Genomic DNA, 19,538 nt, shown 5'->3' on the forward strand with positions numbered 1-19,538 from the left:
CTCCCCCACCCCGTCTGTAACCATGACCAAAGAGTTGACTATTTCAGTTGCGTTTCCCGAGTAGCCCCAGCAACAGGAGAAGCATCTAGAAATATGATTAAGTATGGGGTGTCAGGATGCAAGCCCTAACAAGGAAGTGTGAAAAAAGAAACATGGCGGGGCATTTTTTTCAGTAGGAAAAGGCCAAATCTATTACATTGAATACAATGACATTGTTACTCTTGCTTCTTGCACAGGCGCAGTGCAGGACTGCTCCGAGCACGCCTACGCGCGCATTTTCTCCCCTTCCTCTCCCTCTTTCCACTTTTCTCTCCCTTTTTCTCCTCTCCTTTCCCCCTCCCACCACTTGGTCTTTCAGTTAGTTCTTTTAGGTCTCTCCTTCCGACCCCCACCCCCAGCTCCTCTCCCTTTCCTTTTCCCCCTCCCCCTTTCCTTTCCCGTCTCACGCGCCAGGCCGCTTGCACATGCGCATTAGGTGCAAAGCCTCGCTCTTTGTCCCCATCTGTCGTTCACACGAACTCAAGCCTTTGGCATTCGGCAGCCAATAGAATCTAAGAAATGGCGGAAAAATGATTCCGCCTCGGGAGCTAAACCTTGATTGGCAGTTCAGCTAACCAATCGAGAACGCCATTTTGTACCCCTTGGGAGGCACCGAGCTCCGTCGTCTCGTTTCCGGCGGTCGCGCGCTCTTTTCTCGGGACGGGAGAGGCCGTGTAGCGTCGCCGTTACTGCGAGGAGAGACCAGTCGGTAGAGGGTGAGTTTTGGGACGGCTTGGTTCTTGTTTGGGAGGATAGTGGGATTTCTTGGAACAATCAGCGAAGGAAGAGGCTAGGGCGAAACTAGGTTTTGAAGGTGGATGGCGCTTCCGAGGCCCCTTGAGGCCTTGTCTCTGCCGCCACACTGTCTTCTCAGCCCACCCGCGGGGGCCCACCTCTCTCAACTCGCTTCGCTTCGGGCTTTCCCCGTTTTCGTTCCCGCCCTGTTTCTTTGTGCAACTCATCTCCGAATCTTACCCGCGTCAGTAAGTTGCCGGCCTCTGAGCCGCCCTGGGCCCGAGGGTGTGGGGTCTATTATGAGAGATCGCTGAAGTCGTGGTTGGTTGGAGGAGGAGGCGCTTTGTCGGGCGCTCCTCCTCTCGGCCCCGCGAGGCCATTAATTCAGAATGGGCAAGTGGGGCCCCTCAAGCGATATTTCTTTGTCAAAACTCTTAGCTGGAAAGTTCCTCTGCATATCCAGAGCGCACCGCTTTCGTAGTCAGATTTCTGTATGCCCTTTTCCTAAGTCTTAGCCGCCTAGCTCCTTGACGCATTTATATAGCCTCACTTTTTAAAATGAAACAAATTTATGGATTTCGCATCGAGTATTTTATTTTCCAGTTTGAGAAACTCTTACCATAACCTGACACGTTTCTTTGTGTTTTTAACAGAGAAGTCGAGGTTAGAGGGAACTGGGAGGCACTTTGCTGTCTTCAATCGAAGTTGAGGTAGGTGTAAGGGGATAGGGTTGCCAGACAAAACACGGGGCACCCAGTTGAATTAGAATTTCACCTACACAACCAATTATTTTTAAGTATATGTTGCGTAGTTTCAATTAAATTTCAAATTTAATTGTGGGTTGTGTATTTTATTTGCTAAATCTGGCAACTGTAGTGGGGGGGGCCCTGGCTATATTTATACTGTGTCTTTGTCCACCTTCCTTGTTATTAAATGAAAAGCCCTAAGAAACTCTTAGAGAAGGACCTTAGTTCATTTTACAGCTTTCAGGCTGGCCATCCAGGCGGCCATCTCAGTCTTGTAAATTTATATCAGATTTAGATTTCAGATATGTGTGATGTAGTGTTTGGTCCTCTACCTAAACATTTGTTTAACTGTAGCATGCCCAGTGGTTAGAGTCTTTCTCAACCAGCAATAAGTATTTTCTCTCAAAATTCTTCATCAGGATTATTAGTCTCAGGGACACAAGTAGACAGTAATCTTTGCTGCCGATCTTCGCGCTGTGTTCTCTTTTCAGAGGCCCAGTATTTAGGCGACAGTGAATTTATTACTCTGAAGAGGGTTCTGCACATATTTCCAAATTATATTGGTGGTCATCAAAAGTAGGTGATAGGAAGAAATACTTCTCAAGGTACTTGCTACTTGGTGGGCACTGTTATAGGTGCTTTATTATGACAGTCTTCACTAGTGCATTCCATCCTGGGCCTCTCCGGGGCCAGGGGAAGAGAGATGTTTAATACCTGGAACCCAAATAGGAAAAGATTTGATTCTGATGCCCACCTTGCCCCATCCCCAACTATTTCCAGGGTGAACTTTAGATTTTGTATGTTTTAACTTCCTGCTTTTATATCTTATTTTTTAAAACACTATTTCCTTTTTTTGTTTTGTTTTGTTTTTAAGGTATCTCATTTGCCTTGAAACTGCTACACCTGTTCATGGCATTTAAAATCCTTACAACTTTCTGAGAAAACGATGTTGCACTATGTGGCAAGAGTCACAGGATAAATTCTATTTTTAAGAATTTATCCTATGGAAATAATTAAATGGAAATAAAGCTGAAAGCCAGAAGACATTTACTGCAGCGTTATAATAGGAAAAGCCAAAAACAACCACCTAAATGTCTTATAGTAGGGAGTAGTTTAGTAAAGTAGTACATCCTGGTGAACTTTATATAGTCATTAAAAATTACAATTATGTTGACATTAGCAGAAATGAGGAAACTCTGAATATACAAGGGTGCATTATCAGTTACTGAAATGATAATGTATGTCTAAATAAGCAAGAATGGAAAATTGTGGGAGGAATATTTAATCATAGATGTGTCCAAAGATTTAGCTATGAGCATTGATTATAATGGTGAAGAATTAGAAACAACCCAGGTGTCCAACACAATAGGGACTTGGTTGATAACTGAATGCTGTGTCCATTAACGTAAAAGATTTAATGACATGAAAGCTGTTTATGATACATCATAAAGTGGAAGAAACAGGTTACAAAATAGTTTTTATCATATCTCATTTCAAATACATAAATTAATGACTAAAAGGATATACCAACATGTTAACAGTGACTATATTTAGTGGCAGGTCTATGGATTTTTGTATTTGTATTTTTATTTATTTTGGTTCTTCTAAATTTTCTATATTACATTTTGTAATAAGTATCTGATTGTAATTTCTGTTTAAAAATTTTTAAATAAAATTTTAAGTTGTAATTTCTGATACCTTATAACATTAATGATAAACAAAATTGATTAAATGATATAAATGTGAAAATTTAAATCTTGGCTGAAATGTCAAATGTGAGGTTTACCATCTGCCTCCTTCTACTCCCTATCCACTTTACCTTCCTCCCCCATTTTTATTTATTTTTCCATAGCACTTACCTCTTAAGTACTATATAATTTACTTATATATATAGTCTCTCACTAGAAGCAAGTTCTGTAGGCAAGAATCTGCTTTGTTCACTAATCCACTCTAACCATCTAGAATAGTGCCTAGCAAATGGTAGGCATTCACTGAATATTTTTTGAATGAAATCATGAATTGAAAAATTATCAGTAACCTAAAAGCAATGCAGTTGTTTTCGTTTTTGCCTACCTTCTGTTCCTTGTCTATATTCACATCTTTACAATTTGAAAAAACCCTTTCCCCGTTAGAATATCAGACATCCTCGTGTTTATGTGGTCTTCATAATTTTTAATGCTGCGAACATTCTGTTGTATAGATGTACCATACTTTCATGAAAACCATTCCCCTAATTTTAGAAATTTAAGTCATTTTTATTGTTTTCTTACCATAAAGGCCATTACAATGAACATTTTCACGGGTGTAGTTTTTAATTTTAAAATTATTAGGATACATTTCCAGGAGTAGAATTTCCAAATTAAAGACTATGAATTAACATCTTGATAGCTCTTGTTACCTGTTTTCTTACTAAACTTTTGGATACAGAATTTGGTAATTGCATTGATGTTTTCAGTTTTGGTGGGATGTGACATAAAACGGATTAGGAATGTTTTTATACACATGAAAGTATTCCCATATACTCATCATCAAAATCAATAGTTACCAAGCCTTTGTCGCATTTCTTTCATCTGAGAAATATAATTTTCTGTGTTTATAATTATTTTTTGAGACAGACTCTCACTTTGTTGCCCAGGCTGGAGTGCAGTGGCACTGTCTTGGCCTACTGCAACCTCCGCCTCTCAGGTTCAAGTGATGCTCCTGCCTCAGCCTCCTGAGTAACTGGGATTACAGATGCCCACCACCATGCCCAGCTAATTTTTGTGTTTTCGTTAGTGACGGGGTTTCACCATGTTGGTCAGGCTGGTCTTGAACTCCTGACCTCAAGCAATCCACCCTCCTTGGCCTCCCAAAGTGCTGGGATTACCAGTGTGAGCCACCATGCCCGGCCAATTTTATTTTTTGTTTTTTTGTTTTTTTGTTTTGTTTTGTTTTGTTTTTGTTTTTGAGACAGTCTCAATCTGTCGCCCAGGCTGGAGTGCAGTGGTGTGATCTCAGCTCACTGCAACCTCTGTCTCCCAGGTTCAAGTGATCCTCCCACTTCAGCCTCCCAAGTAGCTGGGATTACAGGTGCACACCACCACACCTGGCTAATTGTTGTTGTTTGTTTGTTTGTTTGTTTTGAGACGGAGTCTAGGTCTGTCGCCCAGGCTGGAGTGCAGTGGCACAATCTCGGCTCACTGCAACCTCCACCTCCCAGGTTCAAGTGATTCTCCTGCCTCAGCCTCACGAGTAGTTGGGATTACAGGCGCCCACAACCACGCCCAGCTAATTTTTGTATTTTTAGTAGAGACGGGGTTTCACTGTGTTGGCCAGGCCGGTCTCGAACTCCTGACCTCATGATCCGCTCACCTCGGCCTCCCAAAGTGCTGGGATTACAAGCGTGAGCCACTGTGCCCAGCCTAATTTTTGTATTTTTAGTAGAAATGGGGTTTCACTATGTTGGCAAGGCTGGTCTTGAACTCCTGACCTCAAAATGATCCACTCACTTCTGCCTCCCAAAGTGCTGAGATTACAGGCGTGAGCCACTGTGTCCTACCTAATTTTTTTTTTTTTTTTTTTTTTTTTTTTTTTGAGATGGAGTCTCGCTCTGTTGCCCAGGCTGGAGTGCAGTGGTGCGATCTCAGCTCACTGCAGCCTCCACCTCCCGGGTTCAAGTGATTCTCCTGCCTCGGCCTCCTGAGTAGCTGGGACTACAGGCGCCCACCACCACGCCCGGCTAATTTTTGTATTTTTAGTATAGACGAGGTTTCACCATGTTGGCCAGGCTGGTCTTGAGCTCTTGATCTTTGTGATCCGCCTGCCTCAGCCTCCCAAAGTGCTGGGATTACAGGTGTGAGCCACCGCACCCAGCCAATTTTCTCTATTTCGAAGGAAGCATATAGTATTAATAATACGATGCTCATAAAAAGGTCCTTTTCTGCCTCTTTCCTTCAGCTAAATTATTACTACAGGGTCTTGTGTTTGAGGGAATGGATTTAGGTTTGATGTCCTTTTAATTTCTGGAGAACTGTCCTTGAACAAGGAAGACTGTCCTCAGTTTGTTAACCTGATCAATTTGAAAAATTTTCATTTTAAAACTCACCTTTTGAATTCAGTCTGGATTATACCAATAATCTTGTTTTTATTTATTTATTTTTATTTATTTATTTTGAGATGGAGTTTCGCTCCTGTTGCCCAGGCTAGAGTGCAATGGCCACGATCTCGGCCCACCGCAACCTCCGCCTCCCGGGTTCAAGCGATTCTCCTGCCTCAGCCTCCCAAGTAGCTGGGACTATAGGTGCATGCTACCACACCCGGCTAATTTTTTGTATTTTTAGTAGAGACAGGGTTTTACCATGTTGGCCAGGCTGGTCTCGAACTTCTGACCTCAGGTGATCTGGCCTGCCTTAGTCCCCCAAAGTGCTGGGATTACAGGCATGAACCACTGCACCCAGCCTATTTTTTTTCTCTATTTTTTTTGAGACAGGGTCTCATTCTGTCGCCTAGGCTGGAGTGCAGTGTTATGATTTGCCTCACAGCAACCTCCTCTTCCTGGGCTCAAGTGATTCTCTAGCCTCAGCCTCCCGAGTAGCTGGGACTACAGGCATGAGCCACTGCACCTGGCCTCCCCTCCCCCCTACTTTTTTTTTTTTTTTTCTTTAATAAAGACTGAGTCTTGCTATGTTGCCCAGGCTGGTCTCAAACTCCTGGGTTCAAGCCATCTTCCCGCCTCAGCCTCCCAAAGTGCTGGGATTACAGGCCTGAGCCACCATGCTGGCTTCATTTGGTTTTTTTTTTTTTATTTCAACGTTTGGGAGCACAGAGCACTTGTTTTCTTTTTAATCTTATGTTGATTTTTAAATGATAGAATTTAACATTTTATTATTTTTATCTTTTTTTTTTTTTTTTTTTTTTTCCTCTTGAGACAGGATCTCATTCTCCCTGCCCAGGCTGGAATACAATGGTGTGATCACAGTTCACTGCAGCCTCAGCCTCTCAAGTAGCTGGGACTACATGAGTGTGCTATCATGCCTGGCTAATTTTTTTTATACATATTTTTTGTAGAGGTGGGGCTCACTATGTTGCCCAGGCTGGTCTCTAACTACTGGGCCCAAGCAGTCCTCCTGCCTAGATCTCCCAAATTGCTGGGATTACAGATGTGAGCCACTGTGCCCAGCCTATTTATCTTTTCTTTTCTTTTTTTTTTTTGAGACAGAGTTTCGCTCTTGTGCAATGGCGCAATCTCGGCTCACGGCAACCTCCGCCTCCCAGGTTCAAGTGATTCTCCTGGCTCAGCCTCCTGAGTAACTGGGATTATAGGCATGTGCCACCACACCCCACTAATTTTTGTATTTTTAGTAGAGATGGAGTTTCACCATGTTGGTCAGGCTGTTCTTGCACTCTTGACCTCAGCTAATCCACTGGCCTCAGCCTCCCAAAGTGCTGGGATTACAGGCGTGAGCTGTCTCGCCTGGCCTATCTTTTTATGTTTGCTTTTATTGCTTTAGTAGTCATTTGTCTTTCCACTGTAATTAATAAATATTTAGAGTGTATACTGTATGCCGGTAGTGAGCCAGCATTTTCACGTGTTTATTCTCATAGCCACTTTAAGAGACAGGTATTTTTATCATCCCCCTTAGAACAGCTGAAGAAACAGGTACAGAATAATTTACTAGTAAGTAGTACACAATTGAGGAACACAATTCAAACCTAAGGATGCCTAACCTCACAGCCCATACTAGTACCACTGTTATTTCTACAGTGTGTACTGTGGGCTAGGATTGGTAGGTACCAGAGAAGATAAGACTTTACTAGTCTTTGTCCTTGTGATAACCAGAATCTATTTCAATCATTTTGTTTTTAAAATGTGCTTAAATGTGTGATGGGGCGAGTTTTTAAGAGTAGATTCTTTTGGAAAAGTAATTTTCTATTAATGTGTAGTATCGAACTGGGAAGTTCCTCAAGTGATTCTAGTGCAAACAGTTCTCATCCAGTACTCATTTAGTTTTTAGGTGCAGTATAACTGCTGATGCCTCGTTGTTTTTAGATTTTTATTTTATTTTTAATTTTTTTGATTTTTTTAATTTTTAATTTAATTTTATTTTTGAGACAGAGTATAGCTGTGTTGCCCAGGCTAGAGTGCAGTGGTGCAGTCTCGGCTCACTGCCAGCTCCGCCTCCCGAGTTCACGCCATTCTCTTGCCTCAGCCCCCCGAGTAGCCAGGACTATAGGTGCCGGCCACCACGCCCGGCTAATTTTTTGTATTTTTAGTAGAGACGGGGTTTCACCGTGTTAGCCAGGATGGTCTTGATCTCCTGACCTCGTGATCTGCCCACCTCGGCCTCCCAAAGTGCTGGGATTACAGGCGTGAGCCACTGTGCCTGGCCAGATTTTTATTTTTATTTATTTATTTATTTATTTTTTTGAGATAGGGTCTTTCTTGGTTGCCGAGGCTGGAGTGCAGTGGCACAGTCATGGCTTACTACAGCCTCTAACTCATGGGCTCAAGTGAACCTCCAGCCCCAGCCTCCTGAGTAGCTGGGACTACGGCGTCACTATGCCTGGGTAGTGTTTTTTTGTTTTGTTTTGTTTTTTGGAGACGGAGTCTCACTCCGTCACCAGGCTGGAGTACAGTGGCACGATCTCGGCTCACTGCAGCCTCCACCTCCCAGGTTCAAGTGATTCTCCTGTCTCAGCCTCCCACGTAACTGAGATTACAGGCACCTGCTACCATTCCTGGCTAGTTGTTGTATTTTTAGTATAGATGTGGTTTCACCATGTTGGCCAGGCTTGTCTCGAACCCCTGACCTGGTGATCAACCCACCTCGGCCTCCCAAAGTGCTAGGATTACAGGCTTGAGCCGCATGCCCAACCTGCCTGGGTCATTTTTAAATGTTTTTGTAGAGATGGGGTCTCATGGTGTTGTCTAGGCTGGTCTTGAACTCCTGGGCTCAAGTGATCCTCCCATCTCAGCCTCCCAAGTACCTGGAACCACAGGCGTGTGCCACCACACCCAGCCAATTTTTGTATTTTTTTTGGTAGAGGTGAGGTTTCGCCATGTTGCCCAGGCTGGTCTCAAGCTCCTGGACTCAAGCAGTCCTCCCACCTCTGCCTCCCAAAGTGTTGGGATTACAGGTGTGAGCCACTGCACCCAGCCTTTTTATTTATTTTTTATTTTTTTCGTTTTTTGATTTTTACTATATTTTGTAACCTCCAGAACGCAAGATTTTTTTTTTTTTAACATAGTTTCCATATACAACACTGATAGATTTTCAAATTGTTCTTTGTCGTGGTTGTTCATAGTAACCAATTGTTTGCCTCTGGCAAAAGCCAGAGCACCAAAGGTGACGAATTACATGTAAGTCATCAGGAAGGTGGCTGATTGTGTTATTAGTACTGAATTTATTTATTAGTCTACTTTTTCTTCGTAGGGTGCAAAAATGCAGAGTAATAAAACTTTTAACTTGGAGAAGCAAAACCATACTCCAAGAAAGCATCATCAACATCACCACCAGCAGCAGCACCACCAGCAGCAACAGCAGCAGCCGCCACCACCGCCAATACCTGCAAATGGGCAACAGGCCAGCAGCCAAAGTGTGTATATATACTAGGTGATGGAGTAGAAATGGATTCCCTCTGGGAATGGTTTCTTGGTTTTTAGATTAGTTTCTCGGGCTTATAAGGGAATAGGCCTTTATGGCACACCTTTGTTCTTTTTTCTCTTTACCTCTTAACACTTATGACGGAAAAGGCTGATTCTCCGAAACCAAGGAGCAAACATGTATGACAGCAGTTGAATACAGGTTGCTCTGCTGTGTTGGCACATTCTACTGCTAAACAGATGTCTGCATGTTTTACCTCAGCTTGGTTCTTAGAGGTAGTCATCAGATGACTGGTAGTTAAAAAGAATATAGAAGAGTCTTTAAGGCTTAAATGGAGAAGTCTGGTACTGAATACTGTACTTTTAGTCTTGAGCCTGTACCAGCTCATTGTAAAAAGTCTTTAAGTGTATGTTCTTGTTTGAGTACCAATTGTGTGCCTCTAAGACTAGAACCAATCCCAACTTTCTTTATTTCCAGAGATTACTATAAAGAATTGCTCTTTCCTAACTCATTTCATTTTGTTGCCCCCAGCCTGAAAGAATGGGAACTGTTAAGGTTATGAAAATTGGTGAGAGATTAGGAAAATGGAACAGTTACTTTGTTGTTTTTATTTTATTTTATTTTATTTTTTGGTTTATTCTCATCTGAAGGTACGTTTTGAATGGTAAAATCTGATGCCTTGTAACATAGGGCTCCTTCCTTGAACTGCTTAATTTTTCTCTTTGGCCGGTAGCGCCTATATTTTTGTCTCTCTTGCTTAGTCCAACTTGGCTTCTGGCCCGTCGTAGAGCTGTTCAGATGTCCTCTGCATACTGCTTTCACATTCTAAGGTGCAATTTACTCATAAGTGGTTAGGTTGCCTTGGGAAATGGTGTTTGCATTCTCTACAACGATTAATGTTTCCTCATCTATCAGTGGTTATAGGTCTTTGAGGATACGACTGTAATTCTGTTTCCCCAGTCTTTTAAGTGACTGTGTGTCTTCTTTCAGATGAAGGCTTGACTATTGACCTGAAGAATTTTAGAAAACCAGGAGAGAAGACCTTCACCCAACGAAGCCGTCTTTTTGTGGGAAATCTTCCTCCCGACATCACTGAGGAAGAAATGAGGAAACTATTTGAGAAATATGGAAAGGCAGGCGAAGTCTTCATTCATAAGGATAAAGGATTTGGCTTTATCCGCTTGGTGAGCAACTGTTGGCTTTTGAGGCATGTGCTCTAAAGGTGGGGAAGCTGGAGAATAATAGATGTGCAAAAATAGGCAGTGGAAATAATTCTCAGATGATTTGTTCATTGAAAGCTTGATGAAACAGAACCACAAAAATGGCACATTTTAATTTTTCCTCGTAAGTTTTGTTTCAAGGATAACAAGATTTTTTGCCTAGGATACTGGAGCTGAAGTATGCCCTTTGGAACTTTTTTTTTTTTTTTTTTTGAGACGGAGTGTCACTCTTGTGGCCCAGGCTGGCGTGCAGTGGCGTGGTCTCGGCTCACTGCAACCTCCACCTCCCGGGTTCAAGTGATTCTCCTGCCTCAGCCTCCTGAGTAGCTGGGATTACAGGCTGTCACCACACCCGGCTAATTTTTGTGTTTTTGGTAGAGACGGGGTTTCACTGTTTTGGCCAGGCTGGTCTCGAGCTCCTGACCTCAGGTGATTCACCCACCTTGGCCTCCCAAAGTACTGGGATTACAGACGTGAGCCACTGCACCTGGCTGGAACTTTTTTGTTTTAATTAGGAAATTTCAAACATATAGAAGTAGACAGAATAATAATGAACCTGCACATATGCATTGCATAGCTTCAGTAATAATCAAGTTGTGGTTAATTTTGTTTTATCTGTACCCTTCCCCTATTTGGTCCCCCCATGATCAAGAGATGGGTATCTCACCATGTTGCCTTGGCTAGACTTGAATTCCTGAGCTTAAGCAATTCTCTGTCCTCAGCCTCCTGAGTAGCTGGGACAATAGACAACGCACCACGGTGCCTGGTTTATTTGTATCTTTAAAAAATTATTTTAAATTGAATTAGCCAGGCATGGTGTACGTCTGTAGTCCTAACTACTCAACTAGGCTAAGATGATAGGGTTGATTGAGCCTAGGAGTTTGAGGTTACAGTGAGCTATGCTCATAGCACTGCACTTCAGCCTGGGTGATAGAGTGAGACCCAGTCTCTTAAAAAAAAAAACTAATGATGGTAAAACATACATAACATAAAATTTACTCTCTTAACCGTTTGTAAGTGTAGACATTATTTTAAAATCTGGTTCGATTTAGGGAAAGTTTATGAGAGGAAAACATTTCTATACATTATCTACCTCCATAAATGGAAGAGAATAATGTGACAGCAGGATCACTGGATGGGGTGGTCAGAAGTGATTTTCATTCCAATCTGCCAAGTCATTTTCTCTGGGTATCAGGTTTCTCTTTACTAATATGAAAGGGATCCCGTCAAGGTTCCTGGTTCCAAAGAGGCTTCTTGGAGGATATTCGTGATTCTGGTACATACCTAGCAAAAATTAGACTGAGCATGGTGGCTCATGCCTATAATCCCAGCACTTTGGGAGGCCAAGGTGGGCGGATCACTTGAGGTCAGGAGTTTGAGACCAGCCTGGCCAACATGGTTAAACCCTGTCTCTATTAAAACTACAAAAATTAGCTGGACATGGTGGTAAGGGCCTGTAATCCCACCTGCTCAGGAGGCTGAGGCAGGAGAATCACCTGAACCTGGGAAGCGGAGGTTGCAGTGAGCTCAGATTGCTCCACTGCACTCCAGTCTGGGTGACACAGCAAGACTCCGTCTCGAAAAAAAAAAAAACTAAAATATTCTAGGTGGTTTTAGGGTGGTCTTTTGTGTTTTTGTTTTTTTGAGACGGAGTTTTGCTCTGTTGCCCGTGCTGGAGTGCAGTGGCATGGTCTTGGCTCACTGCAACCTCCGCCTCCCAGGTTCAGGCAATTCTTCTGCCTCAGCCTCTGGAGTAGCTGGAACTACTGGTGCGTGCCACTGCGCCTGGCTAATTTTTTGTATTTTAGTAGAGACTGGGTTTCACCCTGTTGGCCAGGATGGTCTCGATCTCCTGACCTCGTTATCCACCCGCCTCGGCCTCCCAAAATTCTGGGATTACAGTTGTGAGCCACCATACCCGGCCAATGGTCTTTGTTTTCTAGATGATCTGTTGTCAATTGGGAGAATAATACCTATGAAATTGATGACCACCTAAGTGTTATTGACTTCTAGAACTACATGTGATTTATTGCAAGGTCATCAGAAGCAAACTAGGGTGGCCAAAGAGCACACAGTTAAGTTCTTTCACTTCTGTTTCTTTGTATGGTTTAGTTTTTCCAGGGAGATATTTTGTTATTGAACTATACGGCTTTAGACTGTTGATGGCTGCTAAGGTGTTCTTTGTCAAACTGAGTTATTCTAATTTTCCTCTGCTTCCTAGGAAACACGAACCTTAGCGGAGATTGCCAAAGTGGAGCTGGACAATATGCCACTCCGTGGAAAGCAGCTGCGTGTGCGCTTTGCCTGCCATAGTGCATCCCTTACAGTTCGAAACCTTCCTCAGTATGTGTCCAACGAACTGCTGGAAGAAGCCTTTTCTGTGTTTGGCCAGGTAGAGAGGGCTGTAGTCATTGTGGATGATCGAGGAAGGCCCTCAGGAAAAGGCATTGTTGAGTTCTCAGGGAAGCCAGCTGCTCGGAAAGCTCTGGACAGATGCAGTGAAGGCTCCTTCCTGCTAACCACGTAAGTGAGGGTCATTTTCAGACATAGACCTTAGATTGCTAATTCCTTCCATGGTCTGGAGAGTTAGCCTCTAGTAACCACTTTTCTATGTTTAAAGACTTTTGGTCAGCCTGGCATGGTGGCTGACTCCTGTAATCCCAGCACTTTGGGAGGCCGAGGCAGGCGGATCACCCAAGGTCAGGAGTTCGAGACCAGCCTGAACAACATGGTGAAACCCCATCTCTACTAAAAATACGAAAAATTAGCCGGGCATGGTGGCATGTGCCTGTAGTCCCAGCTACTTGGGAGGCTGAGGCAGGAGAATTGCTTGAACCCAGGAGGCAGAGGTTGCAGCGAGCTGAGATCACGCCACTGCACTCCAGCCTGGGCAACAGAGTGAAACTGCCTCAAAAAAATAAATAAAAGGCTGGATGCAGCGGCTCACACCTGTAATCCCAGCAATTTGGGAGGCCGAGGCGGGTGGATCATGAGGTGAGGAGATCAAGACCATCCTGGCCAACATGGTGAAAGCCCGTCTCTACTAAAATTACAAATAAATAAAATAAAAATACAAAAATTAGCGCACCTATAGTCCCAGCAACTTGGGAGGCTGAGGCAAGAGAATCACTTGAACCTGGAAGGTGGAGGTTGCAGTGAGCCGAGATTGCGCCATTGCACTCCAGCCTGGTGATAGAGCAAGACTCTGTCTCAAAAAAAAAAAAAGAAAAAGACTTCTGGTTCAGGTGGGACGGATCACGAGGTCAGGAGATCGAGACCATCCTGGCTAACACGGTGAAACCCCGTCTCTACTAAAAAATACAACAAATTAGCCGGGTGTGGTGGTGGGCGCCTGTAGTCCCAGCTACTCCGCAGGCTGAGGCAGGAGAATGGCGTGAACCTGGGAGGTGGAGCTTGCAGTGAGCCGAGATTGCGCCACTGCACTCCAGCCTGGGTGACAGAACAAGACTCCGTCTCCAAAAAAAGAAAGAAAAAAAAAAGACTTTTGGTATTAGAGTGGGCGTGGTGGCTCACGCCTGTAATCCCAACACTTAGGAGGCTGAGGCGGGTGGTGAATCACGAGGTCCTGAGTTTGAGACCAGCCTGGCCAATGTGGTGAAACCCCGTCTCTACTAAAAATACAAAAATTAGCTGGACACGGTGGTGGGTGCCTGTGATCCCAGCTACTCGGGAGGCTGAGGCAGGAGAATCACTTGAACCCCGGAGGCAGAGGTTGCAGTGAGCCGAGATTGCACCACTACACTCTAGCCTGGGCGACAGAGGAAGACTCCGTTTCCAAAAAAAAAGACTTGGTACTAAGTAAGCTTTCTCATATGATTTTTGCTATAATCTTACATTAATAGAAGTGGGATGACGATTATGAAAAATAACTTTTTAGTCATTCGGTAGGTTGTCATTTAATCAGTGTTAAGTCTCTGAAGTTTTAGAGCTCTGAAAAGTTGATTTGTGCATGCAGTATCTCTGTTTATCACAAGTCATTTCTCAGTGTCTGTAGATGTTTAGGCTGTACTTAAGTAGTGCACCTACCTACTTGGAATATCTTTTTGAGACTGTATTCAGAGATCTAAGTCCTCATTTCGTCCAGTCAACCCCAGATTTTCTTTTTTCTTTTTCTTTTCTTTTTTTTTTTTTTTTTTTAAAGACAGAGTCTCACTCTGTAGCCCGGGCTGGAGTGGTGCAGTGGCGCAATCTCGGCTCCTTTCAACCTCTGTCTCCCGGGTCCAAGCGATTCTCCTGCCTCAGCCTCCCAAGTAGCTCGGATTACAGACGTCTGTAGAGTCAGGGTTTCACCATGTTGGCCATGCTTGTCTTGAACTCCTGACCTCGTGATTCACCCGCCTCGTCCTCCCAAAGTGCTGGGATTACAGGCGTGAGCCACCACCCCCGGCCTGACCGCAAATTTTTTATAATGTCATTAGGTATAAAAACTCCTTCAGAGGTGTTTGTCCAATCCTGAGCCCTAGCTAATTCATTGTGCCAGTGACGTGTAGAGAAGAAGCCTGGTGGGGAATGATTTGATTAACACTGAACTTTGTTCTTTCTTCCAGATTTCCTCGTCCTGTGACTGTGGAGCCCATGGACCAGTTAGATGATGAAGAGGGACTTCCAGAGAAGCTGGTTATAAAAAACCAGCAATTTCACAAGTATGCAGTCTTGATAGATTTCCCTATTAGGTGTTTCCTTCTTAAGGAAGCTTATAAAGGGATATGTAAAAGAGGCAGGTCTTTGCTGCACATGTTCACTGGCAGCCATTATCTTGGTCCTCACAAAGAATGCAATTCTTAGCTGGGGTAATTCTGGACAAAGTTAGTAACCTAGGAACCTTGCCTATAGGGAACGAGAGCAGCCACCCAGATTTGCACAGCCTGGCTCCTTTGAGTATGAATATGCCATGCGCTGGAAGGCGCTCATTGAGATGGAGAAGCAGCAGCAGGACCAAGTGGACCGCAACATCAAGGAGGCTCGTGAGAAGCTGGAGATGGAGATGGAGGCTGCACGCCATGAGCACCAGGTCATGCTAATGAGACAGGGTGAGTCTAGGCCTGTAAGTCTTAAAGCTGAAAGGACAAAATGACATTTTTAAATGGGTTTCTTTGTATCAATTAGCAGAAAGGCCTAAATCTCTGCTTTTATACTTAGAAATATTTTGCGTTGATTTTGGTAGATAAATAGGCTTGGAGATGTGGCAGAGATACTGGATTCTGTGGAGAAGGAAATGATAGGTTTAACTTCATTTTGGAATCTGGACACCACAGGTGGTTCCAAAGGAATTAGATCCTCTTTGCTTTCTGGATCTTTATTTGAAGAAAGTCATTAGATCTATATGAACACAATGAGGAATATTCTTAGTCTGTTGTTTTTTTAGATTTGATGAGGCGCCAAGAAGAACTTCGGAGGATGGAAGAGCTGCACAACCAAGAGGTGCAAAAACGAAAGCAACTGGAGCTCAGGTAACTTTTCTCGAACACGTTTTCCCTGACAACTCTAAAAGATAATGTCTCACTCCTCTTTCCTACTGCCATGCTACCTCATGTATTTATAAATGTGTTGGCAAATATTTCCTGGCTGCTTCTCAGGTTCTTTCTTTGGATTGGAGATGTTTTAGCTGCCCATGGTCCTAGAAGTTACCTGCTAAAAAGAAAGCAGCTGAATGCTGGTCTCATGAGGTTTCTTTGGGGGTTGCCTCAGGGCTGGGCACACTTAACAGTGAGTTTCCTGGTGAACTGATAGTTTTCAGTAGGCCAGTCTCCTTGGTTGAGTCCCCTGTTAACCTGCTCAAGTTCTGAAATGCCTCTGTCTTAAATACATTGGTGACTCTCTGTAGGCAGGAGGAAGAGCGCAGGCGCCGTGAAGAAGAGATGCGGCGGCAGCAAGAAGAAATGATGCGGCGACAGCAGGAAGGATTCAAGGGAACCTTCCCTGATGCGGTATATCTCCCATGTGCCCATGATGTACCAGACCAGTTGTGATAAGACAAACTCACCATGAATTGTCTGCTAGGTTACCGGTTATGACCAATTTTCCCGTGTTGTGAAATAACCCTTTAGAAAAAGGAATTCATAAGAAGGAGAGGTAAGGTTTGAAGAGGAGTTCTTGCCTCACAAGCAATATAGGATGAAAAACTGGGTCTGCTGTATTCTGTTTAGACTCAGTGACTATAGGAAGAGATATGCAACCTTGGCTAGTCCTCTGCTGTCCTTGCAGTTGTACAGGTTGGAGCTTCAGAAGCAATCTCTTCCCCCTTTCACCTCTCTGTTGCTAATAGGAGGCTCTGGCTTATGTCCTAGTAGCTCTGTGACCTTGAATTTGTTGCACAACTAGCAAGGGTTGTGCTCCTCAGCTTTCTCAGTGCTGTTTGGACGTGTTATCACTCTATCTACTTCCCTTAGTGTGTGGTCCTTGATGGATTGTGGTAGAATGCACTGCTGTCTTGGACTGTCTTGAGTATTTTTTGTTTTTCAGAGAGAGCAGGAGATTCGGATGGGTCAGATGGCTATGGGAGGTAAGGACTTAGGAAGTTAATGGCTCTGATTTCCTTTTTTGTTTGGTCTTTGGTGAACTATGTAGCTTCTGCTACCTACTTTAAGGGGATGACATGCATGTCTTTCTTAGCCCAGAGGTCTTGTTGAGTTGTTTCCTTTGGCATAGAAAGAGACTAACAATCTTTATCCCTTGTACTGATCACACTACTCTGCCTTAGGTGCTATGGGCATAAACAACAGAGGTGCCATGCCCCCTGCTCCTGTGCCAGCTGGTACCCCAGCTCCTCCAGGACCTGCCACTATGATGCCAGATGGAACTTTGGGATTGGTAATAAAACTGCAGGGCCTTAACAGTAATTCTGAATGGTGGTAGGAGGAGAACAGGCATTGCTTTCACAGCCCCTGGGGGCCTACCTCAATTTGCTATAGATAGCAGTCTTTTTTTTTTTTTTTTTTTTTTTTTGGAGACAGTTTCCCTCTTGTTGCCCAGGCTAGAGTGCAATGGCATGGTCTTGGCTCACTGCAACCTCCACCTCCTGGGTTCAATCGATTCACCTGCCTCGGCCTCCCAAGTAGCTGGGACTACAGGTGCTTGCCACCACGCCCGGCTAATTTTTGTATTTTTAGTAGAGACAGGGTTACACCATGTTGGCCAGGCTGGTCTCGAACTCCTCACCTCAGGTGATCCGCCAGCCTCGGCCTCCCAATTTTGTATTTTTATTAGAGACTGAGTTTGACCACGTTGGTCAGGCTGTTCTTGAACTCCTGACCTCAGATAATCTGCCCGTCTCGATCTCCCAAAGTGCTGGGATTACTGGCGTGAGCCACCAAGCCCGGCCCAGATAGCAGTCTTTAGAACTGCTGGTATCCATTAAATGTAACCTCAAGGTCTTTATTTTTGAATCTTGAGCAAACTCAGTCTCTATACTTAATCTAGGAGTTAAGTAAATGCCACCATCTGAGTGGCCAGTCTGATTGACTATGTTTGTTGGAGGGAAGTCAATGAAGGCTAAGCATTATCACATAAAATAGTTGTGAATCCAAATAACTTCATGGCTCATGCAATCCTGGGGTTGTTTTGGTTATGGTGTTAAAATGCCAAAACTGGATAGTTTGGTTGTTTTTGTTTTTGTTTTTGTTTTTTCTTTTTCTTTTTGAGACAGAGTTTTGCTCTTGTCGCCCAGGCTGGAGTGCAGTGGTGCAATCTTGGCTCACGGCAACCTCCGCCTCCCAGGTTCAAGCGATTCTCCTGCCTCAGCCTCCTGAGTAGCTGGGATTACAGGCATGCGCCACCACTTCTGGGGTTATCCGCTAGAGTTCTAAACAGACTTAATCACCCACTCCTACCTACCATCAGGAGCCTTGAATAGTTGAATGGAAATAGCCTCCAGTGGAGGGACTGCAGATGGGTGGGAAGCTTCCAACAATGGTTCTGTTACAATGTTGCTCTCTTTTTCTCTTTAAGACCCCACCAACAACTGAACGCTTTGGTCAGGCTGCTACAATGGAAGGAATTGGGGCAATTGGTGGAACTCCTCCTGCATTCAACCGTGCAGCTCCTGGAGCTGAATTTGCCCCAAACAAACGTCGCCGATACTAATAAGTTGCAGTGTCTAGTTTCTCAAAACCCTTAAAAGAAGGACCCTTTTTGGACTAGCCAGAATTCTACCCTGGAAAAATGTTAGGGATTCCTTCCAATAGTTAGATCTACCCTGCCTGTACTACTCTAGGGAGTATGCTGGAGGCAGAGAGGGCAAGGGAGGGGTGGTATTAAACAAGTCAATTCTGTGTGGTATATTGTTTAATCAGTTCTGTGTGGTGCATTCCTGAAGTCTCTAATGTGATTGTTGAGAGCCTGGGGAAACCATGGCAAAGTGGATCCAGTTAGAGCCCATTAATCTTGATCATTCCGTTTTTTTTTTGTTTGTTTTTTTTTTTTTTTTGTCCATCTTGTTTCATTTGCTTGCTCCGCGCCCGAGACGGAGTCTTACTCTGTCGCCCAGGCTGGAGTGTAGTGGCACGATCTCGGCTCACTGCAATCTCTGCCTCCCGGGTTCAAGCTTGTCCAGGCTGATCTTGAACTCCTGACCTCGTGATCCACCCTCCTCAGCCTCCCAAAATGCTGGGATTACAGGGGTGAGCCACTGTGCCCAACCTCACTTGCTTTCTTATCCTTACACTCCCCCAGTCCCAGAGAAACTGCCACATACACCACAAAAACCAAACATCCCCCAATGACCTTAGCCCCATTGCTCCATTAACTCCCAGGTGAGAATTCAGGCAAACGTCCACAAAGGTCACAGGCAGCGTACATACGGTTCTGTTATACCCCATATATTACCCCTTCATGTCCTAAAGAAGACATTTTCTCTTAGAGATTTTCATTTTAGTATATCTTTAAAAAAAAAATCTTGTGTTAACTTGCCTCCATCTTTTTCTTGGGTGAGGACACCCAGGAATGACCCTTTTGTGTCTATGATGTTGCTGTTCACAGCTTTTCTTGATAGGCCTAGTACAATCTTGGGAACAGGGTTACTGTATATTGAAGGTCTGACGGTAGCTCTTAGACTCGCCTATCTTAGATAGTCATGCTGTGCATTTTTTTTTCATTGGTGTACTGTGTTTGATTTGTCTCATATTTGGAGTTTTTCTGAGAAATGGAGCAGTAATGCAGCATCAACCTATTAAAATACATTTTAAGCCTTTTAATTT

The 19,538-nt window shown here is 44.0% G+C and overlaps 1 protein-coding gene across 4 annotated transcripts; it reads left to right on the forward strand.

Annotated features, from left to right (window-relative positions):
* Positions 1-246: 246 nt before the first annotated feature.
* On the forward strand, positions 247-19,535 carry NONO (non-POU domain containing octamer binding). 4 transcript variants are annotated; one of them, XM_063720957.1, is made up of 12 exons: positions 603-755; positions 1,428-1,484; positions 8,933-9,095; positions 10,094-10,287; positions 12,545-12,846; positions 14,892-14,987; positions 15,178-15,374; positions 15,710-15,794; positions 16,169-16,271; positions 16,807-16,846; positions 17,045-17,154; positions 18,011-19,535. In XM_063720957.1, exons 3-12 carry the CDS (start codon positions 8,942-8,944, stop codon positions 18,194-18,196), a joined length of 1,467 nt encoding a protein of 488 aa, XP_063577027.1. In that variant the 5' UTR covers positions 603-755; positions 1,428-1,484; positions 8,933-8,941; the 3' UTR covers positions 18,197-19,535.
* The last annotated feature ends 3 nt before the right edge of the window (positions 19,536-19,538 follow it).

The sequence above is a fragment of the Pongo abelii genome, chromosome X (assembly GCF_028885655.2).
Source record: "Pongo abelii isolate AG06213 chromosome X, NHGRI_mPonAbe1-v2.0_pri, whole genome shotgun sequence".
Lineage (NCBI taxonomy): Eukaryota > Metazoa > Chordata > Mammalia > Primates > Hominidae > Pongo > Pongo abelii.

Excerpts from the sequence above, each read along its gene's own strand:
- NONO (XM_063720957.1), top strand. The coding sequence starts at position 8,942 with ATGCAGAGTAATAAAACTTTTAACTTGGAGAAGCAAAACCATACTCCA. Across the intron at positions 9,096-10,093 it reads GCAACAGGCCAGCAGCCAAA|ATGAAGGCTTGACTATTGAC; the intron begins GTGTGTATATAT and ends GTCTTCTTTCAG. Across the intron at positions 16,272-16,806 it reads AGGGAACCTTCCCTGATGCG|AGAGAGCAGGAGATTCGGAT; the intron begins GTATATCTCCCA and ends TTTGTTTTTCAG.